Consider the following 18,293-nt stretch of genomic DNA (forward strand, 5'->3'; position numbering starts at 1 on the left):
GTTGCACACACACATTGTCGGAGAAGAAAGGGGAGGTAAGCTTATGTAAATAAATTAATTGTTTAGTGAAAGAAATTCTTCGATTTGAGAGATTTGATTGGCGTTCGGAATTTAGTCTGCTGTTAATAGCTATAGCCCGTCTGAGGATTGAACTCTCCGTTTCCGCGACCTCCGCCCGGCGCTCCCGGCGGAGGTGGAATGTATTGCGATCCGGTGCCGGGTGCTCCTCCTGATCCTGGTCTGCCTGGCGAGCCGGGTGCTCCACCACCAGCTGGCGGTGGAACGTACTGGTTGCCGGGCAATCCTGGACCTGCTGGACGTCCACCGGCGCCTCCTGAAAAGCAATTAAAACGATCGTGCTTAGATGGGCATTTAACTTATGTAAACAGATTGTAATTTGACAGTAATTGTAATTATTTAAAGCAGTCTTTAAATTATTTTAATCTGGCGACTTCAAAAGGACCGCTTTCAGCCAAAATGTTTTATTCATGAATGTTCGTTACTAGATCGTGGGTAAAACAACAAACCAAGGCTTGGCAAAAAAATTGAAATGTGTGGGAATATCACTGGTTAAATACAGCTCTTCACAGCATTTTCTCATGAAGATGAATGAGACTAACTTAAGCTGTGCAGTTGCAATAAGCCACACAGATTGTAGGAGCCAGTTGATGACTATTATGCTTCTTACCTGGGCCGCCAGCACCTCCGCCATAACCTGGTCCGCCTGGAGATCCTACATTGAAAAAGAGAACAGTTATTAGTTCCCATCTACATGTTTTGACCAATTAGGATAGCCAAATGAACTCTTAATCACTGAAGGCATGGATACTCACCGGGTCCACCGGGTGCTCCTCCAGCTCCGCCGGCTCCACCAGCTCCACCAGCACCACCGCGACCACCGCCGGCGCCAAAGCCGCCACCACCTCCTAAGAATAAATATTTGTGTAATTATTATAACATATATTGCGCAGTGTAATTAAAGAGGGATGGTATGTTTAACATCATGCCACTAGAGAGATATCTTAATCTACTCACCTGGAGATCCTGGAGCACCACCACGACCGGCACCTCCTCCGTATCCGCCACCACCACCTACGAAGTGAATATGTTGCACTTAACACCTGTAGTTGGAATAACATTGTGCTAACTTACCTTGACCGCCAAATCCTCCACCACCAGGTGATCCTAAATTAACTTTTTCTTATTTTCGATAACAATCCATTTATATCATTTACTCACCTGGAGCTCCTGGGGCACCTCCGCGACCAGCGCCGCCTCCGCCTCCGTATCCGCCACCACCTCCTACAAGATGCATGGATTTCATAAAGTGGATGTACGGAAAGTCTTATTATAACTGACCTTGACCTCCGAATCCGCCACCTCCTGGGGATCCTGGAGCTCCTGGCGCTCCTGGTGCACCTGGTGCTCCACCACCACCTCCACCGCGACCGCCGCCTCCTCCATAGCCGCCGCCAGCTCCTCCCTGGCCACCATATCCACCTCCGCCTGGTGATCCTGAAAATAAACAACGTGTTATTTCCAAAAGAAAGTGAATGAAATCGTGAACTCACCGGGAGCACCAGGAGCACCGCCACGTCCGCCGCCACCTCCGAATCCTCCACCACCACCTACAAAGTGTTATACTTTTAACGTGAAACGCAAAGAAAGGCGGAATTACTTACCTTGACCTCCGAAACCTGCTCCGCCAGGTGATCCTGCAGGTGAAGAGAGTAATTAGTTTGGAGTGTCTATAGATTAACACTTCGCTAACTTACCGGGAGCTCCTGGTGCGCCACCACTGCCGCGTCCTCCGCCGCCGCCGCCTCCATAGCCGCCGCCAGCACCTCCTTGACCACCGAATCCGCCGCCGCCTGGTGCTCCTAAAAAAAATGAATGAAAGTATATAAATATAAGTAAGTAAATACGGATCTTCTTTAGAAAGAACAAAGTTCATCTAGAAATGGGATTAAATAATAGACTTACCGGGACCTCCTGGAGAACCGCCACGACCACCGCCGCCACCGGCTCCTCCATAGCCTCCACCACCTCCTAAAAAATAAATAATTAGCTTAGATCCAAATGTAATCATTATCCAAGTTATGACTTACCTTGACCTCCAAATCCGCCGCCACCTGGCGCACCTGGTAATAAAAAAAAAGTAACAAAGTATTGTTTTATTAAGAGATAGGGGTTTTCACTTTTAACATTTTTTAAAGAAACCATTTGCTTACCTGGACCTCCTGGACCTCCCGGTCCTCCACCGCGACCACCGCCGCCTCCTTAAAACAATTATTGTTAAAGTTGGGAAGTAACCAAAGCTAAGAACCAAATGTGATTGGAATTGATGACTTACCTGCTCCATATCCACCGCCACCACCAGCTCCAGCGCCACCTCCGCCTCCACCGGATCCTCTTCCTGCGCCACCGCCTCCAAATCCTGATCCGCCTCCATATCCAGAGCCACCACCTCCGCCGCCACCTGCGCCTGCAAACCAAAGTGAGTAATGAAATGGTAGAGAAGTGTATTGGCTTTTTGCATAGACACTTACCCTGTCCTCCAGGACCTCCGCTGTATCCGCCACCCGGCAGAATGGAGATGCCCTGGGCAGCCAGGGATTTGGCTATCGCTTCCGGAATGGGCGGTGGAGTGGGCAGGGCGTTGCCCGAGGGCACGAAGCCATTCTCATCCGCCGTGTACATGATCTCGACGAGTTCGCCCTCGGGATTTGTGTAGGAGTACGAGCCCATCACGGAGGGGATCTCGTTCTCAGAGCCCTTGTTCTTGACGGTGCCCTCCTCCTGGGCCTTGATACCATTGCCGGTCTCGTAGCTAAAGCGGTAGTTGCCATCGCCGTCGTTCTCGTTGACGAAGGAGAGAATCGGGATGGGAGGTCCAGAAGCTGGTGCAGCACCACCTGCCGGACTGGGGCGTGGAGCGGGTGCTCCACCGCCACCACCACCGCCAGGAGCAATGGGTCGTCCGTTTGCGAAGCCACCCAGTCCGTTATTACCACCTCCCCCGAAGCCACCAGCTAGTCCGCCGCCACCGCCTCCTCCATAACCACCACCTGCTCCGCCTCCACCGAATCCCCCACCGCCGCCACCTCCGCCGAAGCCACCTCCTGGTCCCTGGAGCCCTGCTCCCGGACTGCCGCCCGCACTGGCCGCACTTGCAGGTGGAGGCAGGTAGTTGTTATCCAGCTTGGCTGCTTGGGCAACCACCAGCGTCGTGACCACCAGAGCCTGAAAAGATCGGCGCAGGTAGGGATTGCCTGGTAAGTTTACAAATTTATGCAAGCACATGGAAAGTTCATCCGAGTCTAGCATTTTCAATCGCGATCCACGCTCTCAATTGGCCTCAGGCAAATCTTCTTATTTTATGGCAAAATAAATACCAATGAAAAATCCTATGGGTGGCTAATTGCTAAAATTTGGCTTCTATAACTGTGGCTAATTCATAAATCTGAAGACGACACACAAAAATCTTCACAAATTATGAAATAGTTATTTTATGACCGCTATAAAAAGTGGAAATCAAATAAATATTTACTGCTTACGCGAGCTAATTTTTAACGATTTTAAATGTCTCATTTGAACATAGGTTCTTTTTACAACTGAAGATCATAGCAGCTATGATAGTAATTATTTGCCATAAATGTTCATTTAAAGTTTAACAGCTAGTGCCTAAAGGAACTATACTAAAATACCAAGAGGTTACTCATAAAAAAACAAATTTAATCTACCAAATTTGAACGCGATAACTTTAACTTAAGCATTCTGTACCACTAAGAACCTTGAATTGATTCTGTTAACTAAGCCCTGTTACATATCTCGGCCAAGTGGGTACCATGACCCCGCTCGGAACCTCCAAAGGGGTCAAGAGTGTGGCCAAATGTCGGCCATTTCATCAATGAAGCACTCGGCCATTGACAGAGCGGCGCAATCCGATCCGCTCACGTTTTCCATTGTTGCAGCCGATCGTCGGCGCCCATTAAGGCTGCAAGTGCAGCGCGGACTCTCGACTATCACCATCGGGCTCATCATTGTCTCAGCCTGAGGCGAACTCTGATATTTATGGACTTCTTGTTAGACAGACGACGTCTGAAGATGCAGCAGCGTGTGAACCGAGGGTCCGCAGAGAATCGCAGGCTGGGAAGGTTAGGTAAGCGGAGCGGAGGAGATGGGGCTGCTCCACGAGCTACGAGTGTCAAGTTGAAGTTTAAACCGTTTACGGATTCCACTAGGCCATAAACCCAACAGCTCCATCGATTGGCGCGATGATGAGCTCACTTGTCGCCGAGCATTGTAATATTGTGGAAATTCTGACATTTGCCACACTGACTCATCCGGCGACTGTGGCACATGCAACCGCACACAACCAACGCCTGCCCCTTGGGCCGGAATGCCTCGAGGAGTCTGTGGGAGCCTCTTGGAGTTCGTGACCACCTAGCAGACATCTTCGACAGCGTTTCGCAAGCGCAAATATAATTGCGGTAATTGCAAATGGGCTGCCAATTGGGTCGCCACTGCTTCCATTTCGATGATCTGCTTTGGAGGCGGGTCGGCCACGACCAAGATCCATCTTGGGCAACTTTGCGTGCCATCCGCCATCTCCGATTGCAAATGGGCTGTTAATTTATGCGTTTCGCGGGGATTACTCGCTCTTTCCAAGACAATCGGATATGCTAAGTGCAATGGGGAAACCCTTGGCTATTTAGCACTCCGAGATGGGACACTCCACTGGTCTATTGTTTAAAGGTGTTCTTTTTCGCGGAATTTAATGAGTTGCCGGATTGAGATTGGACAACACACTGCTTAAATAATTAACGAACTTCAAGTTTCCTGAAATCTGTTTTTTTCTTGATAAAGCTGTAAAGTTACATTCGACATTCCTGTGCCAATTTAAGCCTGATTTTTGATGGGACAATTCTCTACACTAAGACATTTGTTTAAAACCTAAATTGTAAGGAAAAATTCTCAACAATACATATACTAAATTTAAATAGAGTAATGAAAATTAAATTTGAAGTCCTATGATGTTTTCATTAGATTGTATTTAAAAAAAAAAGGAGCTTGTATATAGGAAATAGTAGACAAATAATTATTCAAAACCTAGATCAATAACGTACTTCTGATTTTACAATTAAATCTGATAAGAATATAAACGGAAATATGAAAATAGCTTTTATATTCAATAATTGAAACTAACTTTATTGATACTTTATATTTCAAAAGTATTTTCGGAATTAATATTTGAGTAGAGGTCCTTATCTCATGAAGGTATATTTTTCAGGATAAATTTGTTAAACTATTTAGTATGTTCTGGCCATAACAGCATTTCAAAATAAAGGCTTTTTTAAAAAAATATAGTTTTAAAGGACTCTTCCGAATCAATTGAGCACTTGGATCTCTGGAATTTTCCATCCCATTGTCCCTTTTCGCTGTCACCGAACTTACCCACTTAAGAGCCATGTCAGCAATCTTCTGATTGTTGGATTCCAGTCGAGAACTAGTAGGAAGAATCCTTGGCGCACCCACGAATTATCCACAAATTAATTTATCCACAAAGCTGAGGTAATCCACGTGAATCCTTTGCGCACCAGCGATGCAGTGCCTCCGCGTGTCGTGTGGTGGCTCCTCGAATGTCACGGTACTTGTGTGCCGATCGCAGCCCAGGTTCTCCAGCTTTTATACTTGGTTTGGCGCCAAATGCAATCAAATGGAATGGAATGAACGAAAACTGCAGCCGGAGCTTGCCGCTTGCAGCTTGCAGTTTGGAACTCGGATTTGAGCGAGTGCTGAGATTTTGATACTTTATGGCATTTATTGCAATCGTGTGCAGCTGTGGTGGTGGTGGCTGAGGCTCCGTTTCCAGCTGGGGCAGAAAACAATCGCACGAAAAAGGGAGGAGGAGGTGGTGCCCCTCATCCGCGAGCCATGCAGTTCGACTATTGTCTCAACGGCGGCATCTCGTTTACTCAATGTACCTTGTCTTGTTAAACAAACGCTCTCAGCCACATCTCTCCTCGGTTAGTGGGTAAAAATTAGCAAGCAACTGCTGCTGCTGCTGCTGCTGGTGATGGTGGTGGTGCTCGTAAATTGGATTCCAATCGAAACCCTCAACGCTCGAGCGCATCATCATCATTCAGCTTCAGCTTCAGCATCAGCTTCATCTCCATTGAATTGCACGTTTGGGAAACCGTTTTAATGCGCTCGGTGTCAAGAATCGCATATTGAGAAGTCTGCCCAGGCGGATGTCAATAAATCTGACACTCCACACAATCCGCCACGTTTTGAGCTCTTTCGCAGGGCGTCCAGGTCCAGTCTTTGACCTTTCACCTAATGATTGGGTAAAAACTGAAAACTGGCTTCGAAGCGGCAATAAATACCACTAATATCGACACCCTGCGGCCGAAAGACTAAACATTGCGCAAAACGAGTTGCTCCACTTGGTGGCAACATCCAACATCCAAACCCCAACATCCCATCGATCTGCCCCAGCCCCTTCTCCTTTTTTCGTAAACTTTTCAGAAAGGGCAGTTGCTTCTTTTCGCTGCTTTTGGGAAAACTCGCCGCATGTCGCGGCGGCCAAGTTTAGCGTAAATGCTTGACATCTTTTGGCAACAAGGAGAATGCTCATTGACATTTGTCAGCCACATGCATAGATAGCTGAAGGTAGCTGCATGGCTGTTTGGAAAGGCAAACATCTAGCAGGTTGTCAGTGGGCCTCATTCTGCTTGGGATGGTCACAGCTGTGCGGACCAGAACGCCAGCCAAGTGGCAAAAGGAATGTGCACGCACTGCCAGCGATCGGCCAGCGATCGCGCCGAGAATGAACTCAAACAAAGAACCGCACATGCATCTGGCCACGTTGCGTATGCGCAACATGCATCACTCATACGCCGCGTGGCCTTGCCAAATTAACACACAAATGAGCAGAGGGCCACGCCCCCTCCCAGCCCATTGCACAAACATCGAAATTTAATAATAATCCGCACGCCAGAGGGCGGCAATTAAGATGACTCAACTCGGATGCAGATGCACTGCAGCCATAGAATGTTGGCCGCGCTTGGGGTTTTCCTACTCAGGCAGTTCCTGAACGAGCGGATTATTTATAGCGTAATTATGATTACTCAATCGTAGAAATCAAATACAAAACGTTTATTCAAGCCTCGGGTGTTGGGGGTAGACAATTTGAGATGCGATGGGTCCACAATGCTTACTCGCCAGTCATCATCTCCATGAATTCTGAAAACGAAATTAGAAAAAGATAATTAATTGAGTGGCGAAAGCTAAAGGTGTTCCAATTATGGGTTGAATAATAATACTAGCGTTGATCCCTGCCAAATAATACATCAGAATTATAACAAAGATATTAAGGTATATCTCAAAAGAAAGAATTGTTATTAATGCAACATACGAAAAGAAGTAAAGCTAATCCAGTTCACTACACTATCATTTGTTAAAAACTGGTACACAGATCGTTCAAATTATAAAAGACGGAAAATTAGAAAGTAAATTGGTTTTGGAATGGGAGTGGTGAAGAGCCCCTTGAAATCTGGGGCAAAATGTTCTACTTGTTTCCGAGTAAAGATCTAAAGAACTATAAATAAAGCACCACAAGGGCGTATCCCCTCGTCAGCGGGTTGGGGGCGGGGGGTGGTGCGCTCCACCGCAACAAATTGATATAATTTGTGTGGAAAATACCTTGGCAGGGGGCCAAGGAATCCAAGATCTTTATCGCCCGACTGACGGCGGCTAATTGGTCCGCGCACTTACCATCAAAATCAACGGTGCCAGAGCCGTCGGAATCGATTTCCTCAATCATGATGTCGAGCTCCTGTTCGGTCAGCTGGTCGTCCAGCTCCTTGAGGATCTCCTTCAGGCAGGAGGTGGGAATGTAGCCATTGCCCTGCTTGTCGTACAGGCGGAAGGCCTCGCGCAGCTCCTTCTGCATGGCCTCGTCATCCTCCTCCACGATGAACTTGGCAGCCAGCTGGACGAACTCCTCGAACTCCAGGCGACCGGACTCTGCGAGAGAATGAGGTGGGTTAGCTTGGACACAGGGCGATATGGAACTCGAATACTTACTGTCCTCATCAACCTCGTCGATCAGCTCGTCAAGGATCTGCCTGTCGAAGGGCTGACCCATGAGACGCAGGATATCGGCCACCATTTCGGTGGGGATACTACCGGTCTTCTGGTGATCGAAGCTATTGAATGCCTTCTGCAGAACGGCAATCTGCTCGGGGGTCAGGTCTTCGTCCTGCGGAGAAAGCATAGGGATGCGTTCAGTGAATAAAAATGGTATAAATCCGTGATTCGGATTTTCTCTGTTCCATAACACTTTTTTGAAGTGCAAGGTGTTTGCCCTAGGGGTTTCTATAATCCAGTTGCACTCACAATGTTCTCCATGTTAAATCCTGTGCTAGTTGTTCACCAGATCGATCACCGCTAACGACTGAATCAGTTCCCCACTTCTTCATTTGGCTCTTGAGATTCCGGTACAGGGAAAACAGAAAACACCCACACACAACGCCAGGCATTCCAAAAGTAACAAGCTAATTTATGGTTTTCGGCAGCATTTCGAAAATAAAACCAGGCGAAATAAACAAAAGAAGTGAACGCGCACACGAACCTGTGGAAATCTTAAAATGTGTTTCTAATTTTCGTGGAGTGAAAAAAAGAAAATACGAAAAGCACTGTAAAACCATTGAGCATTGCCGAATTTACTGCGCCTGGCCACCAGAAACCCGCACCATTAGCACCACCACCACCACCACCAATGCCACCGCCACCAAGAGCAGACGATCCACATCCACCCACCCAATACGATTTTGTAGTGGTTTGCTAAGCTTAGCAGTGACTATTTTTACCCAGCACTGCGGGAAAATCACTATCAGATTCGGCGGCACCTGGAATCATTCTAAATCACGCTGATGATAAACCAGTCTCAAATGCGCTGTCACCATCTGTTAAAATTAAACACGCTTAATGACGATAAAAAAGACGTAAATAACCTTTATCAAATAAACATCTCTTTTTATACTTTTACGACAGATACTGGTCTTGGTTTTTAGCCAATTAAATAGCATCAAACTCCGGCTGAAACTTAAAACCAACCCTGTTCTACGGCTTTAGCTTTTCGGTTTCGCTTTTATTTGGAAATTTGCATACGAAATGAGTCAGTCAAATTCCAAACGAAATTAGCAGTACTTCAAAAGTGGCATTTCGCGCAGTGTACGCTTAAGTGGTGCTCATTAAAATATGTATCAAATATCCCCTCATAATTCGATCAAATCTGATCACATTTTCCAATTCACTGCAGTGTCACGCTTTATGAATCAATCACGCCGTGCCCATAAAATCATTTTATAACTCGACCAAATTAACGAGCAATTAAAAAATCGACATTAATTAAGAGGATGGAATCATACCACACACAGACACCGAAACTCGCACATGGAAATATCAAACGAGCAATGTGTTAAAACATTTTTATAAACGATTCGAATATTGTCTTTTGCGATTCTGTTTCCTATTCCCATACATATACTCGTATATATGCGTATATATTCAGATTTAAATCAGCCATAATATTAATTTTCGCTTTGTTTAATGCCAGCCATGATATGCAAATTGATTTATTCATTTGAATAAAATAGCCGTTTGCGTGGCACACATTTTCTGAATAAGCCAACGTATTTGTTTATGTTGCTTGGAATATTGGGAAAATCGAGGAAACCAAATGTTGATTTCCAATTATGACAGCGCCAGCCAAAGCAGCCGCCAAAAAGTTGACGTCACGCTGACATATTGACCATTTGTTTATGCTCTTATTAATTTATTAGCAACTAACGTACGCGACACATTTCTCAAAATGCCAGGAATTAGTAATGGCCAACAGCTGAGCCGGAGAAAGGAATCCTTGGCGCCGCATTGAATCCGGGAAATGTGTGCACTTCATTGAGTTACACGGAGCAAATGATATGGGTTTCCAGCGTTGAATGGGAATTTTTAAAAAAATATATACGAAAACATTTAACATTTTAAAATTGTTGAAAAATATAAAATTTTGTATAAGTTAAATATACTGCTTAAAGATTCCTTAAGCCCATGTATTATACTTCTGTTGTATTCAACTACATCGCTTTTAAAATTCTACATTTCTATTAACTACATTTTTATTCATATGCCAGTATTTAATGATAGATTTGCGCCAGCATTTTTCCAGCGGTGTTTCCCGATCTGATCCCCGACAGCTCGGTGGCATATTGACATCGCCCTCGCGGCATCTCAATCCATCATCGTTGAGATTTGTTTTCTTCGCTTGCCATCCGGGGTTTCCATCTGTCTGGGTTTCCATGTTGTGCTTCCAGAGCGATTAGCCTCAGCGACCCAGAATCCGAACTAGAAACAGAATCAAAATCAGAACCATAGTGACGATTTGGCGGCGAATCGGTAACCGGAGCGCAAGCTTTTCAATGTTATTTTGACATTTGAGAGCCGACGAGGCTTAGCCTTGATCGTCGGCGGATCGGCCACTTTAGTTACCTCGGATACTGCTACTTTTGCCCCTGGTTTCACCACGTAATTTACGATGGCATTCACTTTGCCCGACGACGTCATAATTGCAGTGGCACAATCTGCATCGCGCAACTTAAACGGTCGCATCACTTTCAAAGACCGAAAGCCTAACATTTGCATCGCAAATTATGACAACAAAGAGCCTGATTATCCCATCGCGATCACGTGACTAGATAGGGATTGCTAAATGTCTTCACACAGAAAAAATAACTATAACCTTTCCATTTATCTTGAGCTCCAAATGTAGCAAGAAGCCCCTAATAATTCTCCTGTTTTCAATGGTGCGCAGAAGGGGATTCCTCGCATCGTAAGCAATATAGAAAGTGAAAACTCTCGGGTCGACCCCAAGTTCAGGGGCAGCTTGGCGGATCAACAATGACCATCTGTCAGAGCTACATAGTAGCACTAATATATAATTGACCCTGATAATTGACCCTGGTTTCTGTCCGCTACTGGATTCGTATGTTTGGATGCTCCGTTTAAGGAGCGCTGGTCCTTTGGTGAGAAATCAAAAGTCTAGCAATGTAAATTTCAACACATTTATTTAAACAATTTATTCCTTGGATGGGTGGGCAGCAATGTACTCCAGGGCACGCTGGATGGCCTCTGGGATTGGGGGTGGGGTGGGCAGAGGAGGGTTGGCACCCACCACTTGGTAACCGTTGGCATCGGCAATGTATTGGATGGAAACGGGTACACCTTCGGGAGATTGCCACGACTGGGTTCCCGTTACTTTCCACTCATTACCATTAAGGGCACCCTCCTGCTGCACATCGACCGAGTTGTCCAGCTTAAGAGCGTACTTAAAGTCGTTCACATTGACTTCCTGTTCGGCACGGAGAATATTGGCGTCTTCGTTGGCGAGGGCGACGGCCAACAGGCAGGCGAAAGCAATCTACAAAGATTTTAAATAACCAATCAACTAATATCCTTAAAGGATCAAGTTGTGATAAAGGCACTTACGAAGAACTTCATATTGATTGTTGGAAGACTTGAGAAGGCTTACTGATATCGAACTGGAACTTCTGCCGGCTTTTTATATGATTTCTTCATACTGATGCTAAGATTACCTCTGCCGGTGGCGCCCAAGTTCAAGTCCGGAGACGCGTAGGATTTAATTTCATTAATTATGCATAAGAAAGACAAAATACATGTTTATGTGTGCCTCGTTATAGCCGTTCAGTTAAAGATTGCAGTGAATCCCATAACAAAGCCCAAAACAGACGGAAGACGAGTTTGGCGCGTAGACATTAACTAACTATGTGCCAACTATCAGACACATTGTAAAGATATAATTAATTCTCGAATTATTTTTGACAAAATGTCAAATTAGCATAATATTTGGCTACGGCTAGACAACCAACGACCGGTTTGCGTATCTCTGGTGCGTATCTCTATTTGAGTCTAGCTTCGGGCGGGCACTTGGCCGGCCCACCTTGACATCCCTCCTGAGAAAACGTATGCATCTGATAAATTATTCGCTTTATTATTCGTTCAGTATTAATCTACAGCTAGGCAGTGCCGCTCATCAATTTCTGGACAGCACGATCGAACTTCCTGCAAATAGTAAGGTGATGTGTCGTTCATAGAGTAACATATTTATTAACTAAGGAGAAGACCGCTTACTTGGAAGTCAGCGATTCGCCGGGAATGTAAAAGGGATTGCAGACGGCATCTGTGTAGAGCAAGTGGAGATTTCGGAAGATCTGGAAGATACAACGAGTACGAGGTATAAGGGCTTTCATTTAGGTAGTACTTGGATACCCACCGCTCGCACTTCGTTTTCCCGAAGAGCAACGTTGCTGGAGTCGATGACCACTATGAATTTCACCCGAGTGTTGGTCACAAACCCGTAGCTGTAATGAAATCAACCATTCAGTTGCGAATTCACCAGCATTACTACACCCAAGTACATTTTGTGGTTCTCCGTCGAGTAGAGCAGTCCCAGGTACAGCTCCTTGGACTCCGGAGCTCCCTTGCCAATCAGACACTTCTCCTCCACGACGTCCAAAGCGGCGTTTACGTGGTATTGCAAGTCCAGTTCCTGCTCCATGTCGGATGTGGTCAGGTACAGGGGGGCATTCTACGGGAATTCGTAATGCTACTTATTGTACTCAAATGGATAATAAAACGCACATCCTTGCCAATCACAGCTATGCAAAATGCCATATTTTGTTTTTTCTGGGTGTTTATTTGTTTACTTGTCGCTAGTGGCGGAAGCAAATCAGCTGTTTTGCCCCTTATCGATAGGACAGTAATCGAAAGTGTGGCCAGGCGCGAGGACACGCAGCAGGAAAAATGTTACCGTAACTGATAAGATGTGAATTTTATCTATACTTGTTGTTAGTTTGTTGTGTTTTGATTTAATCCAATTCCGAGGGCCTGTGCAAGCGAAAAACAACGAAAATTGATTTGGCAGCCATTGCAGATCGGCTTAGCACCCTGCTGGAGATGGCGCTCCAGATAGCGCAGAACAACCGCGACGGCCAGCAGCTGGTGGGCGCTGATCAGGGAAAGGTGGAGGTGTACGTGCTGTTTGCAAACACCACATACCGCACCCTGGACTTGTACTGGGTGTGCGAGCGGGATCGGGAGAACATGTACCTCACCCTCAAGCCCTTCGAGGAGGTCCGGGTGAACACGTTCACCACGCACAGCTGGCTGTTCCGGGACTACTACACGGGCGAACGGATGCACGTACGCTCGCAGAGGATCTTTCAGCCGATCCGGGTGCGGGTGCCCAAGAACCAGCAGAGTCCGGACCAGCTGGTTGACGTGCGCAGCGAAGTGCTGATTCACTTCCCGATGAGATCGTTGCGTGAAAACTGCCTATGGCTGGTTGCCCGCTGGCTGATCCGGACGAGCAACGCGCCACGGAGGATTATCCACGGATACCACATACCCTCGACGCTGAAGCAACAGCTTCTCAGCTTGCTTACCTGCATCGAGTCCTATTCCCGAGTGGCAGGCACCCGACGACGGCGTTAGGAGCGCGCGCACTCTTAGTTGTTAGTTAAACGGGGGTAATCATTTTAGGTGCTGAGAAACAGGCTGCTTGATTTCCAAATAATTTAATAACTTTAATTGATTTTCATCCTGTTTTTCGATTTTCGCTTATTACTTATGTACAAATTGGCTTGCATAGAGCTCTTTACAAGTTGGGCTACTACCATTGCATTGATTTTTCTGTATCTTTAACAGATTACTTATACCTATGTTCTATGTAAATAATTATGTATAAACCTAATGTGAAACAAGTGTGAATATTACATACATATATGCGCAATACTCTAGGTCTAGTTGCTTCAGATGCAAATACGTTTTAATGGTATGTCTGCAGTTACTCCTTTGCAATGCTTATCTACGTGTGTCGCAAGCTTAATTGTTATAAGTCTGAATCTGAAGTACATATTTATTCCTAACGAGAAGTGAACAAACAAAAGTACTCCGGTGCACTTTTAAATTTGAAGTTAACGCTCGTACAGATTCTCCTTGAATGTTTTTGTCCACTAGACGCGACGAGACGAAACGAAACAAAACGCCGGTTGACTCAAATACATTGCAAAATCAACTTATAAAAATATAAATTGTTAATTGATCTGCTCAATCTCGTTCTCATTCAATAATGCATCGGTACTGCTTCGGTTAGGCGGGAGATCACTTGCCAGCGTTCAATACTTGCGCGTCACGCGCTCCAAGCTATCCCCGATCGAACCTATGGGGCGGATATATATAAGCACAACTCTTGGTTAGGCAATGGCAATTGCAGAAATCAAGTATGCGTTGTGTTTGTGAAAGGTGTTCTTGTGTTGGTCTATGCGTGGGCTCTCTTATTTACCATCGTAGTTGAAATTCTGTTTGGTCTTGTACTGAAACGTAAGATCGGTCGACTGCTTCCAGATAAAGTGACGCACCGTACGCAGGTCCATGTTGGGGTCCACAACCTTAAAGGGAAGACTGTGAGCAAGGGCCTTTCAAAGAGATTGGTCCATCATCTTACCACATCATTACACCACAGTTCAATTCGTTCTTCAGCTGGCAGTTGGGATCCCTCCGAATTAGCATCGCTCTGGCTATTCTGCAGTGAATTGTTAGCATTGCCCCCACTTGGAGTAGTTTCCGCATTCAGCACCTTTTCCAGCACGTGCTCGCAGACCTTGCGACACTGAATAAATTCATTAGCCACCAGTCGATCCTTGAAGGTGAAAATAAAACGTGTTAAAATATGAGTTTTGCGTAGTGTCAAGGACGTCTACCTTCTTCGTTCGTTCCGGCTTGGTCATTTGCGGGTGGGGCTGCAGGAAGAACGGTATTTTGAGGAACTTGGGAATGTTCTTCTCGATAACCACGTCGGTCACCCACTGTGGCGCCGTTTCATGGAGCAGGGTACTTTCGCTATCGCCAGCCGCATCGCGTACTAAAAGTCGGCAAACAGTGCGGCCGCCCACTTCACTGTTTAATTAAGCCAGAAATTTTAGAACTTAGTTACGGTGTAGATAAGGTTATATTACAAACACTAACCTAAATATGACGGGCGTGTGCTTGGGCACTTGGAAGTAGCCATTGCCGTGCATATCGGGTTCCATTTCGTTTGGTGGTATGCTATGCGGTGGTGTCCAGTACTCTAGCAGTGCTTCTAGAAGCAGTTTGCCATAGTTGATCTAAAAAAAACAAGCATATTAATAAGTGTCATTTGTGGAAGATAAGTTTAATGAGCTAGGAACCTTAATCTCTGTTGTGGGATCGACGCACTCCGGCAGTCCAGCTTCAATAGAAACCCAAGCGGAAAAGCAATCGACTTCCTCCTGCCCCAATACAATCGTTGGCATCTGCAAGATATGATTAAGTTAAACGAACTTAAGCTTCAATAGAGCTTAACTCACCCCGGTTTTCAGATCAACAGTGAACCAGTTTGGAATGTAAACCTGCTTATTACGCTTCTTGACCTCCGCTTCGTAGTCAACGGCGCCCAATTGCTCTTTTTTGACTACTCTCAGCACATCGTACACCACGACCTGATCTTGGGAATCCTTGGTTATTATATAACGCTTATCGTTCAACACTGCGCACTCCTTGATGGCGGCTCCACCCTTAATGCAGGCCACCTCAGTGCCGCCCTGTGTCCACTGGGCGTCCATTCCGCCCGAGGAATTCATTGTACATCTGTCGTACATGGGCAGCTTCCAGCAGCGAATGTCCGAATTCCAGGTGGTGGCCCACACCCCAGTCTTGTCGATGTTGTAGCCCAGACTAAGCACGGGCGCCTGCTCCTCGCACACAAGCGTCTTGTTACTAGGGTTTCGCATCTCGGTTACAATGATGTTGCGATCCCGGCTGCCGGAAATGATGTACTGGAAGTTCTCGCTCATCAGCAGCGACCACACGCCCTCCTTGTGTACGTGGATGGTTTGAACACAGCGCTGCTGACCCAGGTTCCACACCTTGATCGTACCGTCGGAGCTGCCAGACACCACCTGGTTGCCATCGGGCGAGACCACCAAGCAGCGCACGTTTTCCGTATGGCCTCGCAGCTTCATGATGCGCATACAGGTGCGGGGATCCCAGATACGCAGTATATTCTCCGTGGACCCGCTAACAATCACGGTGCCCGATGGATTCATGGCCAAGCTGTAGATGGAGTCCTTGGACCCGGTTAGACTAGAGGTGGTAACCGTGTTATTGCTCGCCGTGAGCGCGGTCAGTGTGTTCACGTCCCACAGGAAGATGGCCTTGTCCAGACCAGCGCTGGCCACCTGCTCCCGATCCTTGGCGTAGGCCAATGCCTGCACGTAGTCGCGATGGGTCCGCAGGGTGGACATGCAGAAGCCCTTCTGGGCGTTCCACACCTTCACCGTGGTATCACAGCTGGCGCTAATAACTAAGAGTCCGGAAGATTGGATAATATATGACTGGGCAAACTGATCTGCGGAGCAACTCACGGTTCCTGCCATTGCAGCAAAGTACTATGTCATTGACCCAGTCGTTGTGGTGCTCCATCGATTGTATGTACTTCTCGCTGGAGTCCGTCCGTGTATTCCACACCCGGATGATGGCGTCGCGTCCGGCGGAGTACAACTTGCCGTTATTGGCATCCAGCTGCAGTGCGTTGACGCCATTCCGGTGCTGTTTCTCCTCGGCGTCCCGTATCACGAAGGAAACCTGTCGTCCGGCGGTTTAATTAGATTAGTTTGGGCTAATTTGTCCGCTTTTTCACCTCTTCGTCTTCAATTGGCGCACTCACCTGCATTTTCTTACGTGCCTGACAAGTTTTGTGCGTCAACATGTCTTCCACGGATCTGCTGCACTGTGGCTCTCGGCGATATCTCTGGACTGGAGTGCTTCAGGAGCTGGTGTTTTTTGTTCTCTGCTCGCGGGGCGCGCACATTCATCGACGTTGCTTTGGGGCGGCTGATATTTACTTTTTGCAAATTGAAATCGAGGAATTTCCAGGCTACACAACTATAATTTTTCGCACCTATTTCGCTCTCTGTCTCTCCCCATTCGGTCCTCCCACCTCTCTGTCACTCCTCCACTCCTTCTCCTGCGCCGGCTGGTGTTGCCACCTGGTTTTGCACACCGTGCCGGCTGTTCAACAGAGTTGACACTTCTTGTTCAGGAAGGTGACTCTTTCCGGAACCACTGAAATAATAAATTCCATAAAATTTTATTAAATCTACCAAGATAAAGGAGTCCATTTAAAAACAATAAACTTTATTTTGAATAAGAGATTCACCAGATATCCGGGTTAATTTTTTGATAATACGCAATACGCCTAAAACAACTCACATGCGAATTCCAAGTTTTCAAGACATGGAAAACAAGTACACTCACTGTCAGATAGGTTTTCAGATTACGAACTCTCAAACATTGACATATATGGGCCAAAACATTTACATCTTTATATACATATCTACCTAGAACCAGTGATATTCAATCTGCAGATTGTCCGCGAAGACCGGCATAGCTTTCACGTTTAACGCGACTTGGCAACCCTGTTCTTTACATAACAAGAAGAAGAAGACTCATCGACCCCATCACACCGGGATCCAAAAATTAAATTGCATTTTCATCGAAAATAATGGCCGGCACACAGTCAAAAGACGCCTGCAGCATATGCGACAAAGTGGGCCTTAAGCCCTTCACCCGGGAGAATGTGTTCAACTACTACATACCGCTGCACGGCCTGGTGAGCTACGGAGCACTGGCGGTCAATGTTATGAACCCCCAGATCGTGCCCAAAATCCTGCCCAAGAAGGACCTGACGAACGTGTTCCTTATCTCCGCGGTGGTGGGCAGTGCCTTCTACATATACGGCAGGCCCCACCTGAAGGACGTGAAGAACAACAAGCGAGGTGCGTACGCCCTGCTGGGCGCCACCCTATTCTCCATGGGATCCGTACTGGCCTGGGCGCTCATCAAGTCCGCCCTGCCACAGGACAACGCGCTGCTGGCGACCCTGGCGGGCTTGGGAACTGGCGCCGCCATCGTGAAGGTCGGCACTGATTACATTCAGGACGTGGACAAGCTGCAGAAGAACTAGATGATCTAATCGATTGAACTGAACTGAGGTATCCGAACCCAAAACTGGGTTCGTACTGTAATTGCTGTCTTGGCCGTACATAGCTCGTAATGCAATATTATCTCCCGCATATTTGAATAAAATTATACTATAAACCGGACTAATAGGTGTGTTTTGCTGTCAAGAG

The 18,293-nt window shown here is 46.6% G+C and overlaps 7 protein-coding genes across 8 annotated transcripts; 2 read left to right on the forward strand and 5 right to left on the reverse strand.

The window, feature by feature from the left end:
- Positions 1 to 6: 6 nt before the first annotated feature.
- Positions 7 to 5,669, reverse strand: LOC122613198 (glycine-rich cell wall structural protein). 2 transcript variants are annotated; one of them, XM_043787255.1, is made up of 16 exons: positions 5,458 to 5,669; positions 2,550 to 3,243; positions 2,354 to 2,485; positions 2,232 to 2,279; positions 2,109 to 2,141; positions 1,984 to 2,049; positions 1,776 to 1,880; positions 1,683 to 1,715; positions 1,572 to 1,628; positions 1,360 to 1,515; positions 1,240 to 1,302; positions 1,153 to 1,185; positions 1,036 to 1,092; positions 834 to 926; positions 689 to 733; positions 7 to 334 (listed from the first exon to the last, which is right to left on the reverse strand). In XM_043787255.1, exons 1-16 carry the CDS (start codon positions 5,470 to 5,472, stop codon positions 123 to 125), a joined length of 1,842 nt encoding a protein of 613 aa, XP_043643190.1. In that variant the 5' UTR covers positions 5,473 to 5,669; the 3' UTR covers positions 7 to 122. The 2 variants fall into 2 exon arrangements, with proteins under 2 accessions (XP_043643190.1, XP_043643189.1); XM_043787254.1 differs by having other exon boundaries at positions 1,153 to 1,194.
- A 1,471-nt stretch (positions 5,670 to 7,140) lies between these two features.
- On the reverse strand, positions 7,141 to 8,561 carry LOC122614693 (troponin C). Its single transcript, XM_043789311.1, has 4 exons — positions 8,404 to 8,561; positions 8,092 to 8,266; positions 7,780 to 8,031; positions 7,141 to 7,248 (listed from the first exon to the last, which is right to left on the reverse strand). Exons 1-4 carry the CDS (start codon positions 8,413 to 8,415, stop codon positions 7,220 to 7,222), a joined length of 468 nt encoding a protein of 155 aa, XP_043645246.1. The 5' UTR covers positions 8,416 to 8,561; the 3' UTR covers positions 7,141 to 7,219.
- Positions 8,562 to 11,140: 2,579 nt separating this feature from the next.
- On the reverse strand, positions 11,141 to 12,061 carry LOC122614696 (cuticular protein 47Eg). Its single transcript, XM_043789315.1, has 2 exons — positions 11,551 to 12,061; positions 11,141 to 11,482 (listed from the first exon to the last, which is right to left on the reverse strand). The coding sequence occupies exons 1-2, from the start codon at positions 11,560 to 11,562 to the stop codon at positions 11,141 to 11,143; spliced, it is 354 nt and encodes a 117-aa protein (XP_043645250.1). The 5' UTR covers positions 11,563 to 12,061.
- On the reverse strand, positions 12,053 to 12,888 carry LOC122614695 (trafficking protein particle complex subunit 2-like protein). The gene is made up of 5 exons (XM_043789313.1): positions 12,724 to 12,888; positions 12,501 to 12,670; positions 12,356 to 12,443; positions 12,214 to 12,293; positions 12,053 to 12,144 (listed from the first exon to the last, which is right to left on the reverse strand). Exons 1-5 carry the CDS (start codon positions 12,754 to 12,756, stop codon positions 12,099 to 12,101), a joined length of 417 nt encoding a protein of 138 aa, XP_043645248.1. The 5' UTR covers positions 12,757 to 12,888; the 3' UTR covers positions 12,053 to 12,098.
- A 4-nt stretch (positions 12,889 to 12,892) lies between these two features.
- LOC122614692 (protein Vhl) lies at positions 12,893 to 13,577 on the forward strand. Its single transcript, XM_043789310.1, has one exon. The coding sequence runs from the start codon at positions 13,039 to 13,041 to the stop codon at positions 13,573 to 13,575; it is 537 nt and encodes a 178-aa protein (XP_043645245.1). The 5' UTR covers positions 12,893 to 13,038; the 3' UTR covers positions 13,576 to 13,577.
- A 69-nt stretch (positions 13,578 to 13,646) lies between these two features.
- LOC122614689 (WD repeat-containing protein 48 homolog) lies at positions 13,647 to 17,166 on the reverse strand. The gene is made up of 9 exons (XM_043789306.1): positions 16,829 to 17,166; positions 16,527 to 16,746; positions 15,471 to 16,465; positions 15,312 to 15,416; positions 15,109 to 15,248; positions 14,844 to 15,039; positions 14,588 to 14,782; positions 14,426 to 14,531; positions 13,647 to 14,302 (listed from the first exon to the last, which is right to left on the reverse strand). Exons 1-9 carry the CDS (start codon positions 16,868 to 16,870, stop codon positions 14,259 to 14,261), a joined length of 2,043 nt encoding a protein of 680 aa, XP_043645241.1. The 5' UTR covers positions 16,871 to 17,166; the 3' UTR covers positions 13,647 to 14,258.
- A 262-nt stretch (positions 17,167 to 17,428) lies between these two features.
- LOC122614694 lies at positions 17,429 to 18,266 on the forward strand. Its single transcript, XM_043789312.1, has one exon. The coding sequence runs from the start codon at positions 17,666 to 17,668 to the stop codon at positions 18,125 to 18,127; it is 462 nt and encodes a 153-aa protein (XP_043645247.1). The 5' UTR covers positions 17,429 to 17,665; the 3' UTR covers positions 18,128 to 18,266.
- Positions 18,267 to 18,293: the final 27 nt, after the last annotated feature.

The sequence above is a fragment of the Drosophila teissieri genome, chromosome 2R (assembly GCF_016746235.2).
Source record: "Drosophila teissieri strain GT53w chromosome 2R, Prin_Dtei_1.1, whole genome shotgun sequence".
In the NCBI taxonomy this organism is placed as follows: Eukaryota; Metazoa; Arthropoda; class Insecta; order Diptera; family Drosophilidae; genus Drosophila; species Drosophila teissieri.